A 24,538-nucleotide genomic window follows, 5' to 3' on the forward strand; every position below is an offset into this window, starting at 1 on the left:
CCTTCCACCATGGCCACAGGGGCAGCTGAGCCAGTGCACATTGCCATATGAGACTACAGGGGCAGGGAAACATCCGCCAGGGACACAGGACCCTGAGCATGGTCTGCAGTGCTTAGGCCCACCTTTTACTCCAACAAGGCTCCAGGTCTCAAGGTCAGGGTGGGGGCACCTGTCTCTTGTCCCTTTAGAATCAGGCACAAAGCCTGCAGCCCCAACATGGTCAATGGTGTCACACCTGCTGAGGCTGGTCCCACATGTATACCTAACCAAGCCAAACCAAAGCAACCTTCAGCCCTGTGTTCACCTCATTTCCTAAGACTAAAGTGATGTTCATAAAAAACAAACTCTCAAGTTGCACTTCTCAATCAAGAAAGTAGTTTTTTGAAGTTTAATATATTTCTGCAAACCTCTGCCCTTTCCTGACCTGCCGAGAAGATGAAGAACCCACTGTGTACACTGATGGGACCAGACACCTTGCCCTCATCTTACCAGTGCTCTGTATTAATTCTGCTTCATTGTGAGGTCACCAAACAGGACAGACGCCACCCAAAGGAACGAACTCTCCACACATGACATGAAGCAAACTGTGCTGGCTCTCACTGCTTGTGCTTGGACAGACCTGTCCTTGTCCACGTCAACAGAGCCACGGCACAGGCTCTCAATTCAACGCTCCCCCATCACATCAGATTGCAATAAATGGAGGGAGAAGCATCCCCCACATGTATAACCTGCAGAGAAACACACCCTCACACGAAGGGAATCCCTGCTAAAGATCCAGCGTTTCCCAGGGAGTACTAGAGATGATTCAGAAAATCCAGACAAAAAGAAGCAATATATTTTGCAGCAAATTTTTCTTTCAGTAAGACTTGTGAATTCTCTCCCATCCCATTTTCAACAGGTAAGTGAAGTAGCTTCCAAATTTAACAGTTACATTTCAGATTTAGTCACGTCACACACACTTGCATTCCACACAGGTCACAAACACATATGCCTCCTATTACGTATCTGAAAAAGGTTTCATCCCAATGATGGGAACGATCTTTTCAAGTCACTTAAAATCTGGTTTTGAACCTAATATAGTGTAACATTTACAGTAATTGAAGTACATCTATTGATACATTTACTCAATATTGAAATTTATTAAATTCTACCCTCTGTATTTCATTTTTCCATATATTTAAGCAACCCCTTCCTACCTTCTTTTTAGGTAAGAAAGTAACCATTTAAGGAGAAATGGACATCTAAGGAACTTTGGTAAACAACCATAGCAGTGCTCAAGTGAGCATAATAGTTTAAGACTCCTAACTGCTACAGTATAGCATCAATGGGGTCAAAACTGAAGACAGACTCCACTCGTTCTTAAATGTGTAAATCATACAAAGATAAATGGTTTGATCCAACGAAACCTTTGCAATGTTTCACGTTTCAAGAAGCCATTCTAAGATCTACTTTTCTATTTAGTGTTCGTGCCTTTGAATTGGCCACAAAAATCCTTCAGAAAAAAAAAAAGCATCAAAGCTGTGAGATGCCCAACTTAAATCCTTACTCTTCAGCATCTTTAACACTCAGAAATACTTGAAAGCAGCGGGTAATCGTGGAACATCTTTCTAGAGTACCAGCTTCACATTAGACGTTAACATTAAAACAAAAACAAATCAATGCATAACTTACACTCATTTTTAACAAATGAGACTCCTGTCAAGTCCCCACCGTCATCTGTTATCGTTCTACCAGATTCTGAACATCCCTACATGAGAGCACGGTTACTTGTCACAAAATAATGTTAACTGTAATTCTTAAAATGCCTATCCGAAATGTCTAGTAGTTTTGTTCCAACAGGTCACAGAAGTCCAAAGCTCTTCCCCAGGTGACACCACCCAGTCTGAAGGCAGATGCGACGGGCATCGTTTTAGCTTCACCACGGATGCTCACCCCTCTAACAATCTACCAAACGGAATACTGCTGACGTCTGCCCTGTCACCTGTGTGAGAGGATCCAAATGTACAAATAGACAAGAACTTAACCTGCAAAGATTCAAATTAAGGGAGAATAGCAAAGGCCAGTTCAACAGTAACGTGGCACAACTTTTCCTGTTAGTGGTTTTAAGATGCTTACCAAACAAGGGAGGAGTTCATTGGCTTAGATATTTGAAATACAACTTTATTCTGATTCTAAACGAAAAGGAATGGGAATGACAGTGACAAACGAGATTTCACCACTGGATATTGTGATGGGACTGTAGCAGTCTCATTATCTGAAACTCAGGAAGGAAACAACTGCGTTCCAAAACAGCTAAGTATGCAGGTCCAAAAAAATGAAGGTACTGTTTAAACTGCCACATTCACTCCGAAGCCCATTCATCTCCTTCAGCATCCCAAAGATTAAGCACATGTTCTGCTCAGCTATATAATAAAAGTGGCAAACACGCTGCACCACTGACATCACAGGACAGTTGCCTATAAAACTAGACTTCTGACGCTGGCCTCCAGCTGCACTTCTCACAGGTCATCATCCTCATCCGGGAGCGCGGTCGTCTGAGCAACCTGGACAGAGACACAACGTCAGGACACCATGGGTTAGAGCCGTCAGGACACGGGACACCCAAGAGACCCCACTGACGGACCCATCTGCCACCTACCTCTAGATCGTGCTCGTACTGTGCTGCCAGAGCTGGATCCATGACCACCTCTGGGGGGGCAAGAGCAGGCATGGCGACAAACTCCAGGTTAGGGTCTCCAATTAGTTTTCTAGCAAGCCACAGGAACGGCTTCTCAAAATTGTAGTTACTTTTGGCAGAAATGTCATAGTACTGTTCCATAAAATAAAATAAAATAAGTTTTTAAAAATCTACTCCTTGAGGATCATTGAAATGTTTAAAACTAAAAATAGTTTTTCCATCCATACCACAGACACAATTTCTTTTAGTGGATCTATTACCGTAGTTTCATCTTAGAGAAAAACAATTAAGTTTTAAAAAACATACCTGAAGGTTCTTCTTTCGGTGGAAGACGATAGATTTTGCCTTAACTTTTCTGTCCTTAATATCCACTTTATTGCCACAGAGCACAATGGGGATGTTCTCACACACTCGTACCAGATCTCTATGCCAGTTAGGCACATTCTTGTAAGTAACCCTTGACGTTACGTCAAACATTATAATGGCACACTGGGCTGAAACAGATGTAGGAAAACTGTTACACATGTATGACTTCTTGCACAAATGAGGAATGCTAAGGAGCACGGGCTAGGGGACAGGCCCAATCTGGCTACCTCTGCTTCTACACTCACTACACCCCAATGTCTCTCTCTTCCAAGTTTAAGGATCTCCAACCACTGTAATATGTAACAAGATTTAAAGTTTCATTTTCTGTGTGAGTGTGAACTACCAGCCTAGCTTATCAAATCTCTCCCGTAATACTTCATTAATTCCGTCCCATCCCAGAATCTCAAGTAGACTACCGATAGAGCAGCACCCTAAGACAACTGGTCTCCTCTATTCTGAGGATCTCAGAACCTGCTCTTTAAATGATCCTAAACTACACAAAAGTATGTTATTCTGCCTTAAAACACGCAGGCCTACATACTGACCTATGAGGAACACAATTCTAATATAATTGAGACAACAAACCGAAGTATGTACAGTCTAGGAGTTTCCTAATTAAACACTTTTTAAGAAGAGAAAAAAAAAAGCTGTGTATCTGTAACATAGCAAAGGATGCAAAACATGGAAGGACTCCCAATCATCTTTCATCACAAGAGATCCCAGATGACATTTTCTTCCTGTCTTTATCTGCCACTCTACAGTGCCTTTGAGGGAAAAAAACCAGCAAAAAAACCCCCAACCAGCCCCAACGACTCCGGCAGCCACAGCAGCACCTCGTGGGATGCTCATTGTCTTAGGTGAGGAGCCCGCTCCGGGTCCCGGCTCCAGGCTCCAGGCTCGGCGCTGCGCCCATCATGACACAGCACGCGGCAGCCGCCGGCCCGCCCTCACCCACCTTGGATGTAGTAGCCGTCCCGGAGCCCGCCGAACTTCTCCTGGCCGGCGGTGTCCCACACGTTGAACTTGATGGGGCCCCTGTTGGTGTGGAACACGAGGGGGTGGACCTCCACGCCCAGAGTGGCTGCAACACAAGCACGGCCGTCAGGTCCGCTCGCGCCCCGCTCCCGGGGGCCCCCGCGGCTCCCCCCACGTACCTACATACTTCTTCTCGAATTCACCCGTCAGGTGACGCTTCACGAACGTGGTCTTGCCGGTGCCGCCGTCGCCAACCAGCACCAGCTACGAGACAGGACGCGGTCGCGGGGGGCGGGGGGCGGGGGGAGGGGAGGCCCCGGCGCCCCCCGGGCCGCGCCGCCCCGCTCCCCCCGGCCGCCCCCGCGCACCACCCACCTTGAACTGGACTTGGGGCTCTCCCTGGGCAGCCATAGCGCTGGTGCTGCGGGGAGACAGACGTGGGACGGCTGGCGGCGGGGCCCGGGCCCACATGGCCGGCCCGCCCCACGTGCCCGGGCCCACAAAGGGGCTCCGGCGGCCGGGCCCCACGCGCGCACGCCCGGGCCGGGGCGGGGGCCGCGGCGCGCTCCCGGCGGCGGGCGGGCGAGCGGCGCTGCTCCGGCGGCGGGTCTGGCGGCGCGCCCGTGGGGGAGGGAGGCCGGGAGGCCGGGGCGGAGGCCGGCGCGCGGGGCGGAGGCCGGGGCCGCCCGGGGCCCCGATCGCGCGCCCCCCGGCCCGCGCCGCCCCGGGGCCGCCGCCCGCCCGGGCCCACCGCGACTGGCGTCCCGGCCACGGTCTTCGGCCTCTACGGCAGGGGACGGCGAGAGCCCGCCGCCGCCGCCGCCGCCGCCGCCCCGGCCCGCACGACTGCCGCCCGGCCCCGGCCCTCGCCCGGCCCCCGCCCGGCCCCCGGCCCCCCGACCCACCGGCCCCTGGCCCCCGGCCCCCGCGGCCCCCGCGGCCCCCGGCCCGGCCCCGCTGCCTTACCTTCCAGAAGCGTCTCCGGCCCGTCTGACTGAGGGCTGGAAAGATGGCGGAAGCGCAATTCAAATGCCCGGAGACGCAGCCGACGCCGGCGCGCGCCGGGGGGGGCGGGGCAACGGCGCCGCGTCGCTCCCACGTGGCCCGGCGTGCGCGCGCACGCACGCCGCGGGCTCGGCCGGCCACACCCGTCGGCCGGGCGCGGAGGGGAGAGTCGCGGCGGGGCGGCAGTCGCGCTCGGCGCGGGCGCGCGGACGCACGCCGGCTCGCGGGGCCACGTGCGCCGGCCCAAGGGCGGGTTCCAGCGCGCGCATGCGCCGACGCCGACGCGGCGCGCCCAGCTGCGGCCGCGCCACGACACTGGGAGGAGAGCGCAGGCCTCTTGGGCGGGAAAGTCGCGGGGAGCGGCCGACACAAAGCCCCGGGCCTCCGGGCGTGGGGCCTCGCCGTGGGCGCGCGGGACGGTGCGCCGCGGGGGAAGCGGGCGCGTGCGGAGGCCTTGGGCCCTGCCCCTGTGGCCCTGCCCCTGTGGGCTCTCGCGGCACCCCGGGCGCTCCGACCCGCACCCTCTCCCGGAGCCGCCCGTCCATCTGCCACCTGCCTCCCCCGGGCCTCCATCACCCTCTCGGCCGCTTCCTGCGCCCCCGGCCCGGCCCGGCCCGGCCCCGGCCCTTCCTCCAGACCCCGGTCCGCAGAGCCTGCCCTGGGCCCCCGCCGCACCCCCTCCTCTCACCTGGACCCCGCGGGCCCCTGCCTTGTGTTTCAGGCCCCCCCACCGCCCACACCCGGTGTCCCTGGCTCCAGCCAAAACCTTACTTGGGGGTAAAGGGTGCAAAATCGATGCTTTTTCTCACCCTAAAAGGCAGCCACCCTTTTGTTAAAGCATTTCCTTGGTCAGCAGCCTTTGTGACTGTATCCTGCGCACGGGATGACGAAATCGTGTTTTCAAACCTGGCGGCTCGCATCCCAGCTACAAATTTGGATGCAATCGATGAGTATGTAGGTTCCAGACTGTGGAGACAATAAAGCTGGCAAGAATGCAGACGAGATCCATGCACTCAGAAGTCACATGCTGCTGGGGATGCCCACCTCATAGGGCCGGTGTAGGCAGAAAGTAAGAGGAGCCACAAGCTCAGCAAGTGTTGACAGTTAACTACTATTCATTCTCAGCAAGGAAGTGGGCCAAGTGGAGTCCTCTAACCTCTTACCCTAGATCTAGGGCCAGTTTTTGGCATTTGTGTGGACAGCCACAGATTCTCCATAACCCAGATCCTCTCGGCCCCCTCTGCAAGCAAACATCCGCACTCGCGGCAAGAGTAGTACCGCTGGTGGCCCCATCAGAGTAGTCTGGTTGCTCAGGAAGGATTCCACCGTGGGGACTCTTCCCAGAGCGCAGAGAACCCAGATGACGGAGAAGGAGTTAGCCACTTAGTCTTCAGTGCCGTTTGCAAGCAAACCTATTGGGAACACAAGTGATGCAAATTGGGCACAACACTTGGGCGAATCTGCCTGCTGGGAACTCCAATCCCACTGCTCTCCAGGACCCTCAGGAAAACACCAAACAGATCTCTATGCTGCTTGGGTGTGACCATTGCTTTGGCCTCTCTGGAAAGCAGGAACTGATAAAACATGAGTGCCGAGAGCTGGCGACCCTGTAACTTCCACTTCTAGAGAGATTCTCTGGAGTTAAACTCACACATATGCACAGGGAGACAGTATCTCAAGCGTTCGCTACAACATTATGGCAACAAAAAATGCAGCTTCCAGAGATACCCTTTGGTAGGGAAACTACAAATATTTAACTATTACAGTATGCCATCTGAAAGGAAGCAAGTTCATCTGTATCAACAGGGTTAGATCTCAAAGGATAATGTTGAGAAAGAAGGAAGTTCAAGAAAGATGTGATAATGGTCTTAAATAGTCCACAGTATATGTAGTTTTATAGAGAGATTGTACGGTACAATACCATTTATGTACACTTTTATACATATTAGTTCTTGAATGTTATGTAGGTAATTTTTTTAATTGATTACAACAATATACACGGAATCATGAAGCTGTTGTTTCGAGAGACAGTAGGAAGGGGTATGATGGGGCGAGCAGAACAGTCACAGAAGATTCCCTCTCTTCTGTTAAAAGAAGGTAATTGAAGCAAACAGGACAACATATTAACCACCGTGTAGCTCCAGGTGGTGAGAACACCGGTGCTCCTACCTTCTGGCATTTTTGAAAAATATTTCTTCCCACCAAAAAAAAAATCCAAGAGGAAATCTGTCAAATATGGATATTAGTTGTTCTCCATGCTTAGCATTCTAAACGGAGCTCCTGGTGGTTTAGTTTGTTCATTAGCTGCAGATGTCATTAACTGGCCCTGTCCCAGAACTTCTGAAGATGGTCATCTCAGAGAGCACATGAAAAAAATGGGAACACATACTCTGGCTGACATAGATAATGAGTTTCCCCAGTAAAACTCCCCGAGCCCATCCTTTTTTTTTTTTTTTATAAGTTTTTTTTATTTATTCATGAGAGACACAGAGAGGTAGAGACACAGGCAGAGGGAGAAGCAGGCTCCCTGCAGGGAAGCCCGATGTGGGATTCAATCCTAGGACTCTGGAATGGTATGACCTGAGCCGAAGGCAGATGCTCAAACACTGAGCCACCCAGGTGCCTCTCCCTCAGCCCTTCCAAATGCTAATGACTTTGCAGTCCACAGGGGGTACTTCTGGTCTCTGCCGCACAACATGGATTGCAACTCCGTGCTTACCCGGTAATTTCAAACTTTGCAGCCAAATGCACTGAGAGGAAACAGAATTATAAAAACCCAGGGATTTCAGCTGTTACCTGTAATTTCCTCAAACATCAGCATTCCTCATTGGCCTTAGTCCTCCTCTCCTTCTTTCTCTCAGTAACAATCTCATTACATATATGATTTTAAAATATATATAGGATTTTTTACCTCTGGGATGTTTGAGAATATGCAGCATGCAGGATGCTCTTCTGTGTGTATTTCTTAAAACCAAGGACATGTTGTTACGTAACCACAGTTCCGTTACCCAAAGCAGGAAACAAAGCCATCTGCAATTGGATCGCCTCCTCTACAGACCAGAGTGCCAGTGGTCTCACTGCTGCCCTAGAGCTGGTTTGAGATTATTTGGGATTACATGTGACCCTCAGCTATTCACTCTGTGTCTTTTCCTTCAGTCCAGAGCAGTCACTTCGACTTTTATGCTTCTGCAGCATATTTTGTAGTCCAGGTCTTCTGTGGAATACCCTCCGTTTGGATGTGTCTGATATTTCCAATGGTTGGGATTTGAGTTCTGCAGTTTGGGCTGGGATACCCGAGAGATGGTTATGTCCTTCTCAGTGCATCTTTTCAGGAGCACAAAGTGACCTTCGTAGAACATTTCAGACCCCCCTCCTGCCCTTTAATGGCTCGCTTCAGATACATGAAATCCATGACTGGCCAGACCTGAGGTAAGCTAAGATGGGCCTACTTTTCCATCCTCTGCTCTAGCTTTTTTTTCCCTGTAACTCTTCTGTAGCCATGCAAACCTTTCTGAACGTTACCTCCCCCAAGTTTGTCCCTGCCTTAGGGCCTTTGCACTTACTGGTCCCTCTGCTCTTTTTCTACATCCTTGCCTGACTGGTTCCTTCTCACCCTTCAGGTCACAGCTCAAATGTCACCTCCTCAGGGAAGCCCACTCTGACTGCCCTCTTGAAAACGGTGTCACCATACCAGCCATTTTCCATCTCAGCCCTCACTTGATTTTCTCCCAAGCACTTACTCCTACCTGAAAATAGCTTGCTTAATAATTTACATGCATACCATTCTGTCTTTCTTTCCCTCACTAGAATAAACAAAGCACCTTGCTTGGCACAATCCTCAAGGTATCTAGCACAGTGCCTGGCTCATAATGGGTGCTCAGTAAATATGTGTTGAATTATTGAGTGAACTACTCTTAACCCCATCTTAACACAAAAAATCAGAAATAGCCCCAATAATGCTAATAAAATAGTAATAACTTACATATACAAGCTTATCAGAATTTCAATATGCTATTTCTTGTCAAAGACTAATCATTGAGGAAATAACAAACATTTAACAAATACAGAGTCAACCTTTCCTATTTGTGCAGTTTCCATCAACTTCCTTGACTTTGCAAACCAATAAGGGAAGATCCCATTATCTACTTCACTCATCACTCCAGCTGGATATCAATGACTTGTCAAATGAAATGTTTTCCTTACCGGACACTCACTTTTCTATATAGGGAGCACACTGGTGCATAGATTACATGCTACTTCTTAGCATTAGTGCAGAAATTATTTCCCCTGACAGCAAAATCGAGAGCCTTGTCATATACTCATGCCAGATATCCATCCAATCAATGACCAGGGCAGCGTAGGGGGTACACTTTGGTGGCCCATGAGCTAAATCCTGCCTTCAGTATTCTTTGTCCTATCCAGGGGTGGATCACAACATAATTTGTATCTAAATGTGTTGCTAGCACTTAACAACGTGATGGTTTGGGGGAGATCCCTGGGTGGCTCTGCGGTTTGGCGCCTGCCTTCGGCCCAGGTGTAATCCTGGAGTCCCAGGATGGAGTCTCGTGTCGAGCTCCTTTCATGGAGCCTGCTTCTCCCTCTGCCTCTCTCTCTCTGTGTCTCTCATGAATAAATAAATAAAATCTTAAAAAAACAAACAATGTGACAGTTTTTAAAGTGATCCCACGGATTCTTTGAAACTTCTCTCTTTAAGGGGCACCTAGGCGGCTCAGTGGTTGAGCATCTGCTTTTGGCTCAGGTCGTGATCCCAGGGTGCTGGGATTGAGTGCTGTATCGAGCTCCCCACAGGGAGCCTGCTTCTCCCTCTGCCAAGTCTCTGCCTCTGTCTCTGACTCCCATGAATAAATAAATAAAATCTTTTTTAAAAAATCAAGATTGGGAGTCACTGGGCCTGCTTTCTTGCATGGCTACAAGCATCTGGATTAGATCCTGCCTCCCAGGGATGGGTGAACACTGCCATTTGTCTCAGGCTCTTCTGATCCCTACTATGTCTCAGACCCGAGGCATGTTGTTTGCCCTTGGCACCTGCCCTGAGACCCTACAGGATCTGAGTTCACAACCTCTGATTTTGTGTCTAAGACACAAAGATGATGAAAAATGCACCCATTAATTAATCCATTCAGCAAATATTTAGTGAGTACCTACTGTACTCACTATGGCACCAGCCATTCCCTAAGGACTGGGGTAGTGAACAGAACAGACCCAAAAGGTCTTGTCCTCCTGGAGCTTTCATCCTTGAAGGAAGAAACAGGAAATAGATTTGCTAACAAAGTAAAATATATAGGATAGTAATAACTGCTAAGTGAAGAATAAAGCAGGTAAAAAAGATATGAAATGTCAGAGGAAGAGAGGAGCAACCAACAGGTCTTCCCTGAGATAGTGACATTTGCACAAAGGCCTGTAGAAGGTGAGGGTAGAAAGCACGTAGATATTTGAGTAAAGATAATTCAAAGGCCAGGGAATGGCCAGTGCAAAGGCCTTAAGGTGGAAGCCTGCATGGAGTTGTCGGGGACAGCATGGAGGCACATGGCCAGGGCAGGGGTGCGGAGATGATGAGGGGCCCCCATGCTGGCCATGTTTCTTTGTGAACCCAGGGTCTTAGAATGAGTGCAAGGAGCCTCTTGTATTAAGAACAACAATTGCTTCTTTATAGCAAGAGGAACTTTCAAACCAGACTGTTGGCAGTTCACGTAGGACAGAATGCTCTCTGTGCAAGGACTTTCATGTGTCTCATGTCACTTTAGGGCAATCTGGTCTAAGAAAGAGGATAGAAAATGGTTTAAGAAAACACAGGTATAGAACAGAGCAAAACAGTTCTCAGAGGCTGAGACAGGCCTGGGGCAGTTCAGACCACTACAGATATCATGTTTCTGCATATCTAGCTAGGTTTCATCCATCTAAAGTCCAGATGCTGGGATCCCTGGGTGGCGCAGCGGTTTGGCGCCTGCCTTTGGCCCAGGGCGCGATCCTGGAGACCCGGGATCGAATCCCACGTCAGGCTCCCGGTGCATGGAGCCTGCTTCTCCCTCTGCCTGTGTCTCTGCCTCTCTCTCTCTCTCTATGTGACTATCATAAATAAATAAAAAATTAAAAAAAAAAATAAAGTCCAGATGCTTATATTTACCTTCAGATCGATCTAGATCTAACATCTATACAAAATATGGTATAGCAGCTCTACAGCATCTCTGTCTATACAGATACAAGACCTGTAGATATAAAGATATATAGGCATTTATATATGGATGTGTAGATACACAACTTTTAAAGTATATGTACGAAAAATTTCAGTGTATATGTTTTCCAGTATATTTTTAAATGTATGTATATTTAAAATTTCAGTATACATATTTTTCCAGGGTTTCAAAAATTGTGGCAATTTTTAAATGCTTACTTTTAACAAACTGGCCTTTATAAGATGTAGAAATCGCCAGACAACATAACTCTGCTATTTATAAGATAATTACAGGGTGTATTGGTTTTGAGGGGCTGCTGTAACAAAATGCCACAAACTGCCTTAAAATAGCAGAAATTTTATTCTCTCACACTTCTAGAAATTTGAATTGGAGGTGTTGGCAGGGGTGTGCTCTCTCTGGAGGCCTTTGGGGAGAGTCTGTTGCAGGCTTTTCTCTGAGCTTCTGATTTTGCTGTAGATCCCTGGCAATCTTGGCTTGCCCCTGCATCAGCTTGCAGTCTGCTGGGGTATCACATGGTTTCCTATGGTCTTCCCTCTGTGTTTTTGCATCCTAATCTCTTCTGAGGAGGGCACCAGTTGTATTACATCAGGACTCACGCTAACAACCACATCTTCTAACAGACTCATGTTTGTAAAGACTGGTTTCCAAATAAGTCACACTCCCAGGTATGGGGGTGAGGACTTCAGAATATTTTTCTGGGGGACGTAATTCAACCATAACACAGGGTTTATAATTTTTTTTAATTTTATTTAAAATAAATAAAATGTGTGTTGTTAGTTTCAGAGGTAGAGGTCAGTGATTCATCAGTTGCATGTAACACCCAGGGCGGGAGCACCTGCGTGGCTCAGTGGTTGAGCATCTGCCTGCCTTTGGCTCAGGGCATGATCCAGAGTTCCAGAATCAAGTCCTGCATCGGGCTCCCTGCAAGAAGCCTGCTTCTCCCTCTGCCTATGTATCTACCTTTCTCTGTGTGTCTCTCATGAATAAATAAAATCTTAAAAAAATAATACAAGATTATTTATTTATTTATTTATTTACTTATTTATTTATTTATTTTAAGATTTTTAAAGTGATCTCTCCACCCAAGGTGGGGCTTGAACTCACAACACTGAGATCAACGTTCCTCCAATCCTGCCAGCCAGCCTGGCGCCCCTGTCACACCACAGTTTTAATCAGCATTTCCTGATTATCAGGGATATGTGTATCTTTTCCTCTCCATGGGCTGACACTTCAGCCTGCAGGTCAAAAGGTGGCTCCTGGGGACTGATCTGATTATAGTAGCCCTTCAAGTAGTTTTTTTCTCTTAAATGACATCGATACGAAACAAAAATCATGAGTCACAATCTACGAAGTATTTCATCCTGTTTCCTTTCCATTCACGTAAAGGAATACATAAAAAGTTCCCTGAAAAATAAGCCAAGCACATGCGTAGTAGGCAGACTACTGGCCCCAGGGACATCCATGCTCTTGTCTCAGGACCTGTGACTCTTTGCCGTCCCCAAAAGGGACTTTGCAGAGGTGATGAGCAACACAGACGCTGAGAGGGGACACTGTCCGGGGAAGCCCCGGCTGATGACAAGAGTTCCACGTGGTGGAGAACCGGCCGTGGGCAGGCAAAGGGACGGCTGCGGCTGGGGCGCCCACGCCATGCTGCAGTGCTGGCGTGAAGGAGGAAGGGCCACCGGCAGGTCACGTGGCGCCTCCAGGAGCCCAGGAAGGGGAGGAAACAGACTCTCCACAGCCTCCAGAAGAGGCTGAATTTAGCCCAGTGAGACATCTGGTCCTGCAAATGTGAGATAATAAACGTGTTTTGTGTTGAGCCACTAACTTGGAGGTCATTTGTTACAGCAGTGAGATGAATCCAATATGTGACATCACAAGGCTCTTTCCAGATAATACAATCGGCCCTGTCTTTAAGAGGGTAGCCTATTCTAAGCTAAGCATGATGATCAATTAAAAAGGCACCTGTATTTCCAAATACCCCCCAAAGGTATATGCAGGATCAGGAGGGGACTGCAGATTCTTCCATGAATGGCCAGAACAAATGCTCTATGGTCAACTGACAGTCATTCTGCAGAAATCTGACTTTGAATCTGGATTTTCGAAATTTCCCCCAGTATTTCATGAAGTCCAATGAAAATACATTAATTTAGAATCACAGAATTTTAAAATAGGCAGGAACCTTGCTGGGTTCAAATCCAGACTCTTTGACCCAAAGTTCCGTATCCTGTACTTTGCCATCACTTTCCCATCACAGTAACGACGTTTACGATGGGTACACATGCTAAGCAAATTTTGTGGCATAATTTTTTCATTCATGTAACAAATATTTATTTCATGCCTAATGTGTGTTAGGCTCCATTCTCAGTGTTGGAAATGATTAGGGAGTAGTGGACAAAAATCCCTGACTTTGGTGGAGTGGACATTCCAGAGGAAAGAGATAAGCAGCAAACAAAATACATACATGTATGATGTAGTTCATCAGAGGGCTGTAGGTGTTAAGGGGGAGAAAAAGTAGGGTAAGGTGGTTTGGAGTATGAGGTATGGGGTGCAATTTTCAACAGAGTGGGTCAGGACAGGCCTCACACAAAAGACATCATTGGAAGTGAGGGATCAAGCTACACATAAATCTGGGGAGAGAGCAGACAGGAAGAGCCTGTGCAAAAGCCCTGAGGTGGAACGGGGCTGGGTGGGAGTGAGTGGAGGGAAGGGTACCAGAAAATGAGACCCTGGAGGTATTGGGGATAGTCGGATGGTGCAGTGCCTCCCAGGCCACTGTGAAGACTTTGGTTTTTACTCCAACTGAGTAAATAATTTACATATAAAAAGTATAAACTCTCCCACAAATCTCTATACCCTGTTACTGATGTATTGTAACCTCCAGAGTGTTGGCTTAAACCTCAGTGTATTGAAGAATCAAACATGGTGCACGCAACTGTTTCTAATGGATGAGGCAGTGTCTAGAGGCAATGTCTAGGCTACAGAGAAGAAAGTTGGAGACAATGTCATTAGGCTATCTATGGCCTGTAGGCTTCTTACCTTGATATCAGGAGGCACTGAATTCTGTTCTAACTTTACAGAGGCACTTCTCACTCCCTGGTCTAAGTAGATGATTGATTCATTCATGTCCTGTCAACCAGAGACACAGGTATACTGGTAGGAAGGAAGGACACAAAGATCAGTAGCCAGCAAAGGTGTCCTCCTCATTCCTTCATTCATTACCTGTAACATTCCTCCGAAAGGGGCAAGTAATACAGCTTATATGCCCTATCCAATGGGGGCTAAATTCCTGATTACAGTAAACCACTGTGTTACTGTTTTTCAGTTGTTGTAACAAATTATAAAAATCCAGCCGCTTTAAACAATACCTATTTATTGGCTCACAGTTTTAAGGGTCAGAAGTCTGGGGTTGGGCTCTCTGCTCTGGGGGTTCAGGAGGCTGAAATCTCGATGTCAGTGGTTCACTGTCATTGGGGGCCACAAGGATGAATCAGCTCCCAAGCTCAGGCAGGGTGCGGGCAGAGCGTGGGTCCTTGTAGTTCAGGACTGACGTCCTCATGTGCTTGCTGGCTGTCAGGTGGCAGTTGGCATCCACGCTTAGCTCCTAGAAGTTTGTCTTCAGTCTTGTATATGGACCCCATGTTTCAGAGCCAGCAGTGGAGCACTGAATCCTTACCACAGTTGGAGGTCTCTCTGATGTCCCCTCTGCCCGATCTCCTCTTTCCGCTGCAGAAAAGTCCTCTGCTTGTGAAGGTTCAAGTGGTTAGACCTGGCCCATCCCCATAACCCAAGGAAGTCCATCACCTGTCACCATGAGGCGACATGGTCACACTGCATATGTATGTATGTGATAGAGACAGCAATGACACATTATGTACTAATATTCACACAGTTAATCTTTCCCTGGCAGGGTAAGAAAGCTCTGGTTGACAATTTGACATTATCCAGTTGCTGTCCACATTATGTGTTTGGGCTGGGGCATGAGGAAGACATGAGGCAGGACCAGCACTCACCAGAGACGGGGTTAGCCCTCTGTGCTGAGAGAGGGGTGCTGGCCCACCTGCAGGGCCACATTCTGGAGGTGTGCAGGGCCCAGGAGGAGGTGGTCTTGGAGATGTGTAGGACCCACGGAGTTCTGCGACTCACAGGAGGTAAGACATGGAGCATGAGAAACTATACACAGAGGACTTTAAGTGGGATGCTCTGGTCATAGACGTTCTTTGGGATGCCTTAATCAGGACTGGACTGGGGCCTCCCATATGTCAGAGGCACCTGCACGCTGCAGACTTGGGCACGCTGCAGACTTGGATGCCATACTCAGGCTCCAGGGGCACTCCGGGCTACATCACTGGGTTTTCACGAAGTAAGTGCTGTCCAGAAGAACCTTTGCTAGGGTCCTTTGGTGCCCCACATCGCCCCAAGTGGTGTCCCTGCAGCAGGGCGTCCCTGCACCTGCCCAGTGTTCCCAAAGAAAGTGGTGTGCGTCCTTGAGACAGAGCCCCTCCAGGTGCATGTGTCCAAAGCTGCACCCAGCCCTTTCCCACGGCCTGGCTGAATTGCTCACCAGTGTGTTCACGATTTTTAAAAATAAATAAAATGCGTGCGAAAGCACAAAAAAACAAAGTAAATCAAGAAGGGACGAAACGGGACTGAGCCTGGGGGGCTCAGCGGGTGAAGCATCTGTCGTCAGCTCAGGGCGGGATCCCAGCAGGATGGAGACCTCACGTGGGCTCCCAGCTCAGTGGAGAGCCTGCTTGTCCCTCTGCTCCTCCCCGTGCTTGGGCTGTCTCAAATAAATAAAATCTTAAAAAAGAAAAAAAAAAAAAAGGAGGAAGGAAAGGCCAAGGCGGTTCTTGTACAACTCCGCAGGGTACCCGGGGGTACCCTCCCCTGCGGGCCAGCCCCCAGGCCCCACCGCTTCCTCACGCAGGCCCCGCCCTCCTCCCGAGGCCCCGCCCCCCCCGCCGGGCCGCGTCAGCTCCCCGCCTCCAGGCCCCGCCTCCCCCCCCGGGCCCTGCCCCTGCCCCTCCCCTTCGACCCCGGCCTGTACCCAGCCGCGCGGGCCCCGCCCTCCTCCCAGGCCCCGCCCCCTCCCAGGCCCCGCCCCTCGCGGCCTGGCCCTGTGCGCTCCTTTGCCTCTGGGCCCCGCCCCATCCCGCCCGGCCCCCCCGGCCCCGCCCCTCGGCCGCGGCTTTCACCGCGAAGGCTCCCGCAGGCTGCGTGGGCTGGGCATGCGCAGAGCGTGCCGGCGCGGTTGCCGTGGCAGCGCCGGTCGGGGGGAGGGCGGCGGGAGAGCTCGCCCCGGGCCGGCGACCGGCAGGTTGAGGCGGCTGCGCGGCCCCTGAGAGTCCGCGGCGGCCGGAGGCGGCGCCGGCCAGGCCTGAGCGGCAGGGCGTGGCGCCCGCGCCCGTGGGGATGCGGGACCGGCTGCCCGACCTGAGGGCGGTGAGCGGCGGGCGGGGGCGATAGCGGTTCGGGCCGGCGGGGCTGGCAGGGGAAGGGGCGGGGGCCGCCGGGGCGGGCGGGACTGGGCGGCGGCGACCGGGTGGAGAGGGCAGGGGGCCCCCCCAGAGGGCGGGGAGGGAGGGAGGGCAGGGGGGCCCCCGGGGAGGGCGGGACAGGGCGGGGGGGGGCGAGGGGGAGGGCAGGGGCGCCCCCCCGGGGAGGGCGGGACAGGGCGGGGGGGGGCGAGGGGGAGGGCAGGGGGCCCCCCCAGGGAGGGCGGGACAGGGCGGGCGGAGGGGGGGAGGGAGGGCGGGGGGCCCCCGGGGAGGGGGGAACAGGGCGGGGGGGTCGGGGAGGGAGGGCAGGGGGCCCCCCCGGGGCTGGTGGGGAGGGAGGGCAGGGGGGTCCCCAGGGAGGGCAGGGGGGAGGGCAGGGGTGCTGAGGGCAGGGGGGCCCCGGGGAGGGCGGGGGGCGGAGAGGGAGGGCAGGGCCCCCCCCCAGGGGGCGGGGAGGGAGGGCAGGGAGGGTGGGACTGGGCTAGGGGGAGGTGACTGGGTCTGCTGGGTCCGGGGGCTCCCGGGCTGGGCGGGGCTGGGTGGGGGTGGCGGCGCTCGGGACTGGCCGCCCCCTCGTGGGTCACTGTCTCCACGGTGTTCTGGACGCCCCCCCAGCCAAGAGACAGGAACACTTATTCTGTCGCTGACAGATGGGGAAACTGAGTCAGCCCGGGGCTGGGGGGCACGGGGCAGTGGCTGGGCTCCGAAGCCCCTTCTGAGCCGCGCCGGCCCAGCTGCTTCCCTAGGCTGAGGTCGCTCCATGGCATCGCCTCTTGGACCCTCTGCAGCAGTTAGGACCACCAGAAGTTACTGTGCTGTGGGTGGGTGGGAGCTCCCGAGAGCAGGGGCTGGTGCGGGTGCTCCTGTCCAGTCCCTGGGGCCTAACACGGGACAATGCACGTGGGAGCAAGGAAGGCACTCGGTGGTGCCACCTGCCTGTGGGCACAGGCGGGCCCTGCGCGGTGCCAGTGCCTCCCGGGAGAAGCTGGCCTTCTGAGCGCGAGGACTGCTCGCCTGCCCTTTCCTAGCGGCCAGTGCACCAGGCTTGGCCAGTCCGCCCGTGTGTAGACCCTGCCAGTGACCTCTGCGAGTTACCCTTTACTACGTGAGAGTAATGGGCAAGTTCTGATGTACTGGCCTGTGCTCATTAGGGCAACTCCGGAATCAGACAGGCAGTGGGACCACCGTGGGTGTCGGTAGAATGTGGGAGAGATGAAACATTTTATGCCAACGGTTTATGACTTTTTTCTTACAAATGCAAGTAGCGGTTAGTGCCGAGTCCGTACGTAGTGTGTCGCAGCTAGTGTGTCGCGGCGCAGAGGGAAAGCCTGTGCCCTGTGCAGGCAGGCTGCCTCAGAGCAGGTTGTCTGCTGCTGCCCAAGGCACCCATGGCATGTGGTGAACTACCTTCTATCCTTTGCTTCTGGAAGGTAGCTGGTTATAGGCCATGCTTTGGAAAGTAGAGGGAATAGTTGTGGTTCAAGAAGGCAATGGTTGACTCTCCCTTGGGATCATAGAAATTATGCTTTACACACATTGTAAGAACCTTTCTTCGAAGTGATTTTCTTCTCTTTTTGTGAATGGTCAGATACTCTGATCTCTGCAGTTTGCAGATGAACAGCATCATGTTAAACTTAACAAATAACCACTACCTCACCCTATAGAATGTCTTTGCCATGCGCTCAAATATCTGTTGAGTGAACAAATGCTGAATGTATCTGCACATGAGAACTGTAACTGTTTTGGCACACAAAAGAACTCCAAACGTATGTAATGTTGGAGAATAGTAAGAAAAATCTGTCAGCTTTTCTTGGCTTGATTAGCAAAAATGAATTGGGCGATTATTTACCACTGTTGAAGCTTATGTGACCTCCAGCTCTCCCTGCTGCAGCGTGAAGAGCATGTGACCTATTTTGATCTAGAATTTCAGAGCTAGAAGTGGCCTTCTCTAGTCTAGTACCATCCTGCTCTAGATAAAGACACTGAGCAATTGTAGAGCAGATTGCTGGAAGTTTCTACGCGTGTAGTTGTCTAATCTTGGGCAAATTATTTTTAAAGCTTTCAGAACCTTAATTTTCCTGTACATAAGGTGGGGGATAATGATATCTCTCTTGCTTAGTCATAGAAGGAGTTGTGAAATGTGAAATTATCTCCTGTGTGTGATACTCTGGGAGAAGGTGGGAGAAAGTGCTGTGTAATTATAAGTGCTATTAATATTTATTTGTTTTTTTAAATGTTTGCTGGAAGTTCTAAAAAGCAATATTCTATCTAGAGTAAAATATTAATTTAAAATGTAATTTGACATTTTTAAAGTTTAATAACGTAATATTTAAAAACATCTGAAAATTATCAGAAATAAAAGTTAAACTTTTACTTAAAGAAATGTATCCTTTCCAAGTAGCCCTGGGAGTAGGTTGTGTTTTTTTTTTTTTTTTTTTCTTTTTCACTTTTATTTGACAATCAGCGATTAGTTCTCATCCACACAACAGTCTGTAGATTTTTGAAAGTGGTGACAGGTACGTAGGTAGCCCAGCGTGTAGAGCTTGTTTGGTGAATCATCATCCTTGTTACATTTTCTGGACAACTGCACACGGATACGGTATGGAACATTCCTTATTCCTTTGGCCCGGACAGCTTTGTTGAGCCTGGTGTCATTGTGCACAGCTGGAGTTCCCATCTCCTTCATGGCAAATTTCCAGCTCTCTTTGAGTGCCCAAGGGGCACGCTTCTTGAAACCCACTCCATGGACATGTTTGTGAATGTTGATGGTGTATTCTCTGGTCACTACCTTGTTGATGGCAGAACAGCCCTTCTTCTCACCACCCTTCTTTGCGGGAACCATTCTGCCAGGCCCTAGTTGGCGCCCTTGGAGTAGTTGAATGTCTATTCATAACCATGTTCCTAAACAGCTCATGTTTTTTTCCTAGGTGAATTTTAAATTTTAATTTGGTAATTAACATACCCCATCAACAATGTCTAACCTGGCCAAATAGTTGTTTTTGGAAACCTCCAAAAAGTTTCCTTTATTAGCTATGAGTGCTTCCTCCTGAGAAGATTACCACTGATAACCATTTGGAAAAGACTTAAATGTTAGTGTGTCCAATACAATTTATCAAATACAGACTTAGCTGTTTCTAAGCAATTATTTTCTCTTTTTGAGCAGCCAATTTATTTGGGTATAGAAAATTTAAGTGACTTGCCCAAGATCTTCTAGGCTTTAAATCTAGAAAGATGTTGTTTCTGATTTACAGAAAGTAAAAGAACCTTCTGTTTAAGAGATATGTGAGTGCGAGGTGTCTACAAGGTGATGTGCCAGATGCAGAGAAACTGCATCCACAAAACTGATATGGGTGCATGTGTAGAGGTATATAGCCAGGGGAGGAGTTGGAGAGGCAGGGTGGCATATGTCTCAGGATGTAAGTATATATAAGTGGAATATCTGTTCTATGAGACAGGGATTCCAAATGTGTTATGATTGCCTTTTTTAAAAAAGTTTGTATATGTAAATAGATGTATTTATTATAGTAAAGAGGAGAGAAGCTATGATCTCAACTGTGGGTATTGTTTACAGGATAATGAACATAAACACACGGTCCTTACATGTCTTTATTACTAGATCTAAGAGAAATGAGGGAAATGAGAAAAATCAGTATTTTTAATCCCTGGATTCAAGGTGACGAATTGCAAATACAGTTTTTTAAGGGGCAAGAAAAACTGCCCAGATATCTTAAAAGTTATTTTTTGACAGCTTAACCTGCACATGTGGTGAAGAATGTTAGAAAGATTCAGAATCCTGTTTGTAAAATGAAGCATTTTTTTCTAATCGCTTCACTGAAACTTAAAATACTAAGAATTATATAGTAGATTTATAATTTCCTATATGCGTATGTTTATAATTTAGAATTTTATGGTTTATTTGGTCCTGCCAACTTTTTATATTTCATTTGTTGTCATAGAAACAGTTCTCCGATTTGGAATCTATGGGTCCTCTATTCTTAACTATAATAAATATATTTGTTGGTATACATAATATCTCTTTTTTTAAATGACTTTTTTTGAGACAACAAAACTTTGACATTTCTACAGATTAATACTTCTTGTTTTTAACTTCAGGTCTGTTGTGAATTTAAGGAATAGCAAACCTAGGAGAACCAGTTCACAACAAGCCTGATCATAAAAAGGTTTCCTCTTTGGTGCACACTTCCCACGGCTGCCTTGGTCCCTTCATCGGGTGCTGTCTGCTGTTCCCCATGCATTCCCCCTTCTCAGCCTGCCTCACACCTTCATGGTCTCAGTGCATGCAGGCATCACCACTGTAAGGTCTTTCTGTCCTCTCTCCTCTTATGTCCCATGTCATAAGAGGTCTTATGGCCAATGTCTCCAGAGATGGCTATCCTCTTGTCGCTGAGCGCCCATGCAGTCCTGTTTTCTTCTAGACTCTTTACCCTTTCCAGGGTGGACCTGGGTGGCCAGTTCTACTCTGAAGCCTCAGTATTCTCTGCACAGAGCACCTGCCAGGTGTTGAATTGGTGTGTGTCTGTTTGAAGAGTCCATGGTGAGAAAAATGTAGATGACAGTGGAGTCTGTTGTCCTCAACGTTCTTTGGGTTGCAAAGTGCAGAAGCCCATTAGCTACAACAGAGAAGGGAGGGAGATTGATTACAAGTTAAAAGGGTGCCTCAGAATTGGAGGGCAGAGTGTGCTGCCAGACCCCCTGAGGAGTAGAACCTGGGACCAGTGAGCACCTAAAACCTCCGCCCAGGTCACACCTGCTTTGTCTCAGCCATGCGTGCATCTCTGCTTCTTGTGTCTTCTGTCCTTCCACCCTCACTGCCCTCACCTTGGTTTCATCCCCCTTCTTTTCATTTGCTCAACTGCTCCCTCTGAGTGGGTCCCGGCACTGTCACAGGCCTGATGCACGAGCTGTGAGAAGATAGGTATTGTCCTTGCTCTTGTGGAATTTGTGGGGAGTGGGGCAGGAATCAGCCAAGGAAGCAGGATGTGGGGCTGTGGGTGGGCTGCTTGGGATGGGGCAATGGGGGAGAGTCTCTGAGCTGAGGCCTGAATGAGGAGGGGGACGAGCCCCGAGGCTGCAAGCTGGGGATAAACTGGCATTGCAGGAGGAGAGAGGACTAGTTTGTCCGTGAGTGAAGGTGAGAGAGAAGGAGAAATCTTTAAACAAGTCATGGGGAAAGACAGGGTCAAATTGCAGAAGCATCTGTGCAGTACAGTTCTGTTTATGTAAAGGCTCAGGACCTGTAGAAGGTATTTGTATGATGTTTAATAGTGGAGACAAACTAGAGTAAAAACATAAAAACATGAAACGATGTGACATCCTACCATAGGGCATAAACCATAGTGATATAAAAACATGAAGAAGGCATGTTACATACAAAGGCTAGTAGACAGCTTTCACCTATATTCACTTACAGGCACGCTTTTCTCTTCTTCAGGTGATATAACTTCTATAAGTTATAAGCAGCAGAGGTATAGGTGCTGAATATATTTTGAGAAGATTTAGTTGATATGCCCAAAATTACTATCTGTGCAAGGCCCTCCTATAGGTGCACGTGGAGAAAGAAGTCAGTGTGTTTTCAAGCTTGGATTCTACTAATTTGTGATAATTCAGCTTCTGTTGAAATCTAAACACTGAGCATTCCAGTGATGACTTATTCATGTCTGTTAAATAGTCTCTAAACACGGAAGCTATTCACTGTCTGCTCCTGACAATAGTCACACTGGGAGAATTTTATTTTTTATATAATGCTACTTTTAAGGAGACCTCTTTTAAAATCTAACAAATGGAATGTTGATATTTGAATGTTTATCTTGCACTTTGACACTCTGGAAATCAAGTGTGTCATCTTGGAATATTCCCACTGCCTTTAGGAAATGCTTTGGCATGAATCGTCTTGTTATTCACAGTGAAGCCCATGCCCCACTATCCCCACCAGAGGGACTGGACGAGGGCGCTCTGTTCACGGGGCTGTAAGGTGCCTTCAGTGAGGCAGCAGTGCCCTGGCTGCTCTGTCTCTGTTTCCCGTTTTGAGGAATGGAGAAGCTAAGAGCGATATGAAGCCTGTCTCCGGTTACAGAATAGCGTTGAGAATTCCCATTAGAAATAAGTAGAAGTAAAGGTTGTAAGATAAGGATAGATAAAGTGGAGGAAATGCATTCCTAGTCCTCTCTTTCGTGGCTGTGGGCAGAGAGGGCGGTCTGTCACCCACAGGGCTGGCTGGGGATCAAGGCAGGGCACGGGTCCGACGGAGGCTGTGTCCAAGGGCGGAGGCCACATGGGCTTCCTGGGTCAGGTTTACTGGTGGCCCCATGCATAGAGTGCAGTCAGCGCACTGTGTGACAGTGTGGCGGTAACATGCACTCCCCTGGGGGAATGGGGTCTGGACCGTCTCCCCAAGCACCAAGGTGGGCAGCCGTGTCTCCTGGACTGGCAGCTGGAGTCTTCTGCTGAGTGGGAACCCCCAGCGGGCATCTTCTGTGTGGGATTTGCCTGGGGTGACCTAGTGCCCTGGGGGTGGGCGTGGGGACAGCAAGTGGAGTGAGACTGGCTGCGGGGAGATGGTGGTTGAACCATGGAATGGGTACATCCAGGGCTCATTGTAGTATTCCTTCGACTTTGTGTGGGTTTGCAATCTTCAATACGAAAAAGCAAAACAAAAGCCAGTGTGTGTGAGTCTAGAATTCCATTCAGAGCAGTGAGACCTGGGCAGCTCTGTGAGGGTCTGGTGGGCAGATGCCTTTCTCATTTCCCTGTGCTCCGGGCTGCGGGTAGAACCACCGGCACCAACTCCTACCCGAGTTCACTCCCCTTCACAGTAAGCCGGCTCCTCACGTGATGCTGGTTCACGCTGTTCCTGGCCTGGAGCTGGACATGACAGCCGTTTCCTTGAGACCCCAGAGCAGAGGCAGGAAGATGAACAGCCACTGGGAAGTAGAGTCATATAGGGCCGAGTTAAGAAGAGTGAGCATGGAATATGCTTTCTCAAAGGCCAGGGGTGAGGCTGCCACCAGGACTGGGAGGAGGGCCTGGCAGCTGGGCTCTGTCTGGCGTGGAGGGCCTGTGGGGAGGCTCCTCTGAGGCATGGGTGGTGAATGTTTCAGAGCCAGGGCATTTGGAGTCCAATTGACAAGGGCAATCCGTCTATCCTCAGCACCTCCACCTCTTCCTTCCGGGCAGCATGGGGACAGTAAACGGGACCATTGCTGGGTGCTTGAGCTGGAGATGAAAAGCAGCCCCTGCGGCGAGAGTCAGGGGGTGGAACTGTTGGTAGAGGGTTTTGTGGATGCCCATGCCTGCCCAGGCATCTGAGCTCTGAGGATGTGAGCACTTTTCCTTCCCCGTGTGTTTTGTGTTCTGGAGCATGACTGGGGATGCTGACACCGGCCGTGGGAGGCAGCTGGAGCCCTGTGCCCGGTGCACAGGCTCTCCATGGCCATTAGCAGTGCCCTATTTCCTCAAGATGTGTGAGCCTGGGGGAGAGGGAAGAGTTGGTGGCTCACCGTGACGTTGGTTTCTGTGGAATGCTTTCTGATTGCCAGTTTGTCTTTAAGTTCAGCATTGCTCACAGCTGATACTAGAATGATGTGAAAGCCTTTGCCAGTTTATGTGCCCCTGTCACACTGAGGCCCCTTTGGTCACATGGGTAGATGGTTGTACTTAGGACCTGTCTCTGTAGGTACTGGGGCCAGTGGAGCCTGTGTTTCACAGACCAGAAGACAGAGACTTGGAGGTTCAGCTGCTGCCAGTAAGCAGGCTGGGAAAACTGTCTTGATTGGTGAGTT

General features: G+C 49.8%; 2 protein-coding genes across 2 annotated transcripts in view; one reads left to right on the forward strand and one right to left on the reverse strand.

Annotated features, from left to right (window-relative positions):
* Nucleotides 1-2,139: 2,139 nt before the first annotated feature.
* On the reverse strand, nucleotides 2,140-5,089 carry RAN (RAN, member RAS oncogene family). The gene is made up of 7 exons (XM_077875206.1): nucleotides 4,985-5,089; nucleotides 4,394-4,439; nucleotides 4,198-4,282; nucleotides 3,999-4,124; nucleotides 2,984-3,171; nucleotides 2,639-2,809; nucleotides 2,140-2,543 (listed from the first exon to the last, which is right to left on the reverse strand). The coding sequence occupies exons 2-7, from the start codon at nucleotides 4,427-4,429 to the stop codon at nucleotides 2,499-2,501; spliced, it is 651 nt and encodes a 216-aa protein (XP_077731332.1). The 5' UTR covers nucleotides 4,430-4,439; nucleotides 4,985-5,089; the 3' UTR covers nucleotides 2,140-2,498.
* Nucleotides 5,090-16,519: 11,430 nt separating this feature from the next.
* STX2 (syntaxin 2) overlaps nucleotides 16,520-24,538 on the forward strand; it is a 31,169-nt gene continuing 23,150 nt past the window's right edge. The window contains exon 1 of the mRNA XM_077875209.1: nucleotides 16,520-16,683. Coding sequence (XP_077731335.1) covers nucleotides 16,654-16,683 — 30 coding nt within the window. The 5' untranslated portion in view covers nucleotides 16,520-16,653. The remainder of the gene's footprint in view (nucleotides 16,684-24,538) is intronic.

Source organism: Canis aureus, chromosome 27 (assembly GCF_053574225.1).
Source record: "Canis aureus isolate CA01 chromosome 27, VMU_Caureus_v.1.0, whole genome shotgun sequence".
NCBI classification, from domain to species: Eukaryota; Metazoa; Chordata; class Mammalia; order Carnivora; family Canidae; genus Canis; species Canis aureus.